This window comes from Aptenodytes patagonicus, chromosome 22, assembly GCF_965638725.1.
Source record: "Aptenodytes patagonicus chromosome 22, bAptPat1.pri.cur, whole genome shotgun sequence".
NCBI classification, from domain to species: domain Eukaryota; kingdom Metazoa; phylum Chordata; class Aves; order Sphenisciformes; family Spheniscidae; genus Aptenodytes; species Aptenodytes patagonicus.
Window position 1 is genome coordinate 484882 of NC_134970.1, and position 5231 is coordinate 490112.

Consider the following 5231-nt stretch of genomic DNA (forward strand, 5'->3'; position numbering starts at 1 on the left):
GGGAAGACGACTGTGCTTCATTAGAAGTGAACTCGGAAAAACAGCAGCATCTGGTGCCTGCTGGGTAGGACGCCTCCCCGGCATGCGAGGAAAATCTCCAGTTGTCCTCTCAGATTAAGGGATTTTGCTGTTTGCTCACAGTTTTGTACATGCAAAACAGGCTGGCCCTGGCCAGGCTCAGAGGTCCCCTTGCTGCAGCAGAAGCCTGCCCCAAGCCCCAGCTTAAATCCCTGCCCAAAGCCCCAGCCAAAATCCCTGCCCAAAACCCCAGACGAATCCCCCAACCCAGCCCCCCTGCCCAGACCCCCAACCCGAGGAGCTGTCTGCGCTTGCTGCTCTTGCCAGCCCTGTATGGACACCCCACCCTTGGGAAGTGTCTTTTGGGGTGACTCTGGAGCAATATGGAGCTCACGGCTCTGGCAGCCTGGCCCCATCGCCCCGCGCACCCCCCAAGCAGGTGGCTGCAGCTCGCTGCGTAGTATTTATTCATTATATCACAGAGAAGAAAATCTCATTAAATTAGTCCAGGTTTCTGCAGGGTGGTCCTGGGCAGGGACGCCTGGTGCAGGTGGGTGGAGGGTGGCCAGGGGCAGGGATCCAGCATTTCATCATTTCACAGTGATGGGAGATGGGGCAGAGATGCCGTCCCGTGCTGGGGCCGGCTGTGCCCCATGGGGTGGGATGGGCAGAGCTGCGCTTGCCCAGGCGGGGTGGCTGGACGTGCGGGGATGCCCTGCCGTGGCCCCTCAGACCTCCAGCTTCTTCTTCATCTCCATGCGGTAGATGATCTGGTAGCCGTCATCCCAGGCGTAGATCTGCCTCTCCCGGGGGCTGTACTTCATGCTGGAGTGGGAGCCGTAGCGCTTGGGGAAGTAGACGAGGGAGGCATCCTCGGGGGCCAGCGTGCCACTGACGTCAAAGACGCACTGCACGCGGGAGCGACTGGGCAGGCGGGTGTTGTAGACCACGTGCAGTGCCCCGCACACCACAAAGGCGCCCTCGGCGTTCTCCCGTGGGCACGGTGTGTCCCACATCTGCTCGATGTCCAGCGAGGTGGGGTCCAACTTGGCCAGGCATATGTTCTTCTCATCCTCCTTGGTGGCATAGATGGCCCAGAGCCCCTCCTCATCTGCTGCTACCTCGATGTAGGTGAAGGGGGAGAGCCCGAAGACAGGGATCTGCTCCTCGGCCGGGAACACCGAGCTGTCCACCACTGTCTTGTTGGCCAGGTTGAACTTGATCACCTGGAAGGGGCCCTGCTGGCGGATGTAGTAGAGGTGCCCATTGTAGACAAGGTGCCCTGTGCCCACCCAGGGGTAGGGCAGTTTGATGCGGGCAGCCTTGCGGGTGGCAGAGAAGAGGGTGAACTCCCGCATGCGGGGGAAGACATACACCGTGTCGTTGGCAGTGCCGTCGAAGACGTAGATCTTCTCGGAGTTCCCTGCGGCATCCTTGGTCCAGAGCCCCGAGGTGCTGCCGAAACGCTTCAGGATCTTCATGGCTCTGACGCTCGCGATGGTGTCGCTGCAGTCTGCAAGAGTGGAGCAGCTGTGAAAGCCTGGAAGCCACCCGGCCCTGCAGTGGGGACTGCTCCCACCCCGCACCGAAGTCACACAGGTCCTGCTGCGTCCCACCCCAGCCCTCAGGCAACTGCCTTGCAGACTCGCTGCAGAGGTTGCAGTGCTGTCCCTGGTGGCATCGAGAAGTCCCCTTGTGCACCCATGCCGCAGGCAGGGGAGGCCACCCTCACCCCAGCCCTGCCCCAAGGGCTTTGTAGAAGCCCAAAGCTCTGGCCTGGGGCTTGGATGCGGCTCCCAGGCAGCTGCAGGGATGTGGGGTTTTGTGCCAGAGACACCTGAAAGATGCTCTGCTGGGACGTAATGCCACAGCATGCGGCCGGGGAGACTTGGACCTGGGTGGGCTGGGAAGGCCCGGGGTAACCCCACACCTGGGATCATCTCCCCAGGGAGCCACGGCAGCCCCTCACCTGTCAGCTTGGTGTACTTCTCGTTCTTCCTCTGCTTGGCTGTGGCCACCTGCTTCTCCATCAGCATCTCATCTACCTCCACACAGGGCGGTGCGGGGTTCTGTGTCTCCAGGTAGTCCACCTCACGCTCCAGGCGGTCCACGCGCACCGCTGCGCTCTCTGCCTCTGACCGCATCGCCTCCCGCTCCTTCTCTGCTGTCTCGAGCATCCCCAGCACCTGGTTCTTGAAGTCCCGCAGCTCCGTGGAGTAGCGGCTGCTCTGGTCGTGCCACTGTGAGATCCTCTCCTGGGGCAGCCAAGGGGACATTGAAGTCTCTGCACTTCACAGCCCATCCGTGGCAGCTGTCCCACTGCCTGCACGTGGCTGTGGGAGTCCCCAGGGCCACACAGCACTGCAACCCTGGTGCTCGTGTCTCTGGGTCCCATCCTGCCACGCTCCTGCACCTGCGATGCTCCTGTACCCACAATGCTCCCAGACCTGCAATGGTCCCTCTCCTGTGATGCTCCCAGACCCGCAGTGCTCCCAGACCCGTGATGCCCCTGCTCCCGTGATCTGCCTGTCCCACGGTGTTCCCATTCCTATCATGCTCCCATGCCTGTGATGCTCATGCTGGGCTGTGCAGCGTGGGGACTGGGGCACCCCATGCCAGCTCTGCTCTGCCCCCATCCCGGCTTCTCCTCGCCCCAGGCCTACTCCCAGCCCCACCGGCTGCCAGGGAGGAAGGGCCTGGGAGCCCCGCGGTGGGGTGAAGTGGGGTGTGGGGCCGGCGCGGGGCCCTACCTCCAGGAGGGTGAGGCGCCGCTCCACGTACTCCATGAACTGCTGCTGCTGGGCGCGGAGGGCCGCGGCAAGGAGCGGCAGGAGGAGCAGGCAGCGCCAGGGCCCCATGGCTGTCGGAGAGTGCAGCCTCCACCTCAGTGCTCAGGAATGCTCCGGCCTCTCGCAGCCCTTATTGAATCCAGATGTGAAGAGGGGAGGAGAGGCTGCTCCTTCCCCGCAGGCCAGCCCCAGGCGCCTTAACCCCTTCGCGCCCTAGCGGGTGCCCACAGCACTCCTGCATGGTGCCAGCGAGCTATGGGGCCGGGGCAGGAGCCTGGGGACGCGCTGCTGCTGGCACTTGTGGGGTGCAGGATGTGGGGAGCGGGGAGCGCTGCAGCAGCCCCATGCAGCAAGGGAAGGACGCGTCCTCTGGTGCTGGGGACAGCATGAGTCGCAACGTGGGGCCAAGCTGGGCCTGGTGCGAAGGTACGGGCACAGCCGCAGCCCTGGCTCCCAGCACGCCGATCTGCAGAGATGCCCGAGGCAGATGGCCAACCTGAGCTTGCCTCAGCCACGTGCTAGGTCTGGTGGAGTCAAAGCTGGGCCAGCATCGTGGCCACCAGCCCCCCGGGCCTGTGGCACCCCCTGTCCTGGCTGCTGAGCTGGGAGCTCCTGCCTGCTCCTGCCTCACGCTGGGGTCCTGCGCGCTCCCCCCAAGCGGAGCCATTCTGGCCCAGCAGCTCGACCAGCTGCCAGCAGTCAGCCAGGGGCCACCCTGCTGGGTGCACCCGCACGCTGCCATTTGGGGCCATTTGCTCAGCACCTGCTCCCAAAGATGCCCGAGTGCTGGTGCGGAGCCACACAGCAGCTCCTGCACCCCCGTGCCAGCCGAGGGATGGGGCAGGGCCCAGGTGCAGCGCGACAGACAGAGGCTGCAGCTCTGTGCCCAGGACGCAGCCAGGCCTGCGGTCGTGCCTGCGACCCACCCAGGGCTGGCGGTGCTGCCGGCACAGGCTGGGGCACCAGCCGTGGCCCGTGGGTTTCCGGGGCTCTGCCGCTGCAGATCTGCACCGGGTTCAGGGTCGGCCGCATCCATGCGCAGGGCTGCAGTGCTGCGTGCGGGGCGAGTGTGCCATCTAGTGCTCCTGCATCCCGCATCCCGGTGGACTGCGCAGCGCAGGCCGCGCAGGGCCCCAGGCAAAGCTGCCGCGCTGGCAGGGCTTGGTCTCGGCCCCAGCACCTCTCTGCTGTGTTTCACACTAGGCCGTCGCTCACAGATGGACAACTGGGGTGCCAGCAAAACACAGCTCACCCGCAGGCCAGGGTGCATCTCCGCTTGCCCGGGTTAGTGACGCTGAGTGCAGCAGCGCTCAGCCCTTCGGTGCTTTTGGGGCAGTTGACTGAGCCTGTTCCAGGCGCTGAGCGTCACTGGAGAGCTCAGCCCACACTGCTGCGGGAGCAGTTTCAGGCTGACACGGGTCTCTTGCACCTCTTGCCCCGCTCCCACAGGACTCGCTCTGCAGACTGTGTCAGACGTGTCCCAGACACCCCTCTGGGCAAATGCAGGGACCCTTTGTCCAGCGTGCGCAGGCTGCTGGGTCCAGGGAGGGCCTGGGCTGCCGTGGGGGGCATGTGGAGTGCCCCCAGGACCCAGGGACTCGCATCGGGCAGGGGGCTTTGGCAGCCATTTCCTTCCACAACTGCCCCTGTGAGGACAGGACATCTGAGAAGAGCCCTTCTTCACCGGCAGTCTCCCCCCCGCCATCCTGCCCAGAGGCTTTCAAAGTACTCCCTGGGGAAGCCCAAATGACAAATGCTGAGCCTTCCTCTGCACTCCCTGCCCCATCACTGCCCAGGCTCAGCCAGCATGGCACGAGTGTTTTGGGATGGCGAGGGACTCCGTCCTCGCCTCCCACTGAAGTCTTCCCGGGCATCCAAGTGTCCAGCAAGACCAGAAGGGAGAGATTATTTTCATCACCTCCCAGCAGCATCTAACCCAAGTGGGGTTCAGACCAGAATGGGTGGCTATACAGCAGTACAGCCACCTGCAGCAGTCCTCAGAGCACCTAAGCTAGATGTGCAAAGTCAAACGCATTTATGAACATAAACCAAGGTGATAGGAAAGCTTTTTCTCACTTGAGAGAGTCCTGATCCCGGTTTAACCCCCATGAACACCACTGACAGCCACAGAGGGGTCCCCCGAGCCGTGGCACAGCAGCTGCCCAGCCGGCACAGCTCGCCGGGGCCTGGTCCTGCCTCGGCTGCTCGAGTCGGGGCCTGGCTCTGCTGCCCAGCACGGCGTGACGCGCGCTGCCTTCGCTCCGAAACGAGCTTGCTAAGGATCTCGCATCACACACTACCCCTGAACGTACAGTTGCACCACGCTGTCAGCAGCAAGCGATTAACAGTTAGTGCTCATATTTCACCCCAGATATGTCAAAACCCCTTTTCCATGCCCTTCAATAGATCAAGTGACCAAATGAA

General features: G+C 63.5%; 1 protein-coding gene across 1 annotated transcript; it reads right to left on the reverse strand.

The window, feature by feature from the left end:
• Positions 1 to 474: 474 nt before the first annotated feature.
• On the reverse strand, positions 475 to 2894 carry OLFML3 (olfactomedin like 3). The gene is made up of 3 exons (XM_076357946.1): positions 2769 to 2894; positions 1988 to 2273; positions 475 to 1531 (listed from the first exon to the last, which is right to left on the reverse strand). The coding sequence occupies exons 1-3, from the start codon at positions 2874 to 2876 to the stop codon at positions 747 to 749; spliced, it is 1179 nt and encodes a 392-aa protein (XP_076214061.1). The 5' UTR covers positions 2877 to 2894; the 3' UTR covers positions 475 to 746.
• Between the last annotated feature and the right edge of the window lie 2337 nt (positions 2895 to 5231).

Excerpts from the sequence above, each read along its gene's own strand:
- OLFML3 (XM_076357946.1), bottom strand. The coding sequence starts at position 2,876 with ATGGGGCCCTGGCGCTGCCTGCTCCTCCTGCCGCTCCTTGCCGCGGCC. Across the intron at positions 2,274-2,768 it reads GGCGCCTCACCCTCCTGGAG|GAGAGGATCTCACAGTGGCA; the intron begins GTAGGGCCCCGC and ends TGGCTGCCCCAG. Across the intron at positions 1,532-1,987 it reads GAAGTACACCAAGCTGACAG|ACTGCAGCGACACCATCGCG; the intron begins GTGAGGGGCTGC and ends CCACTCTTGCAG.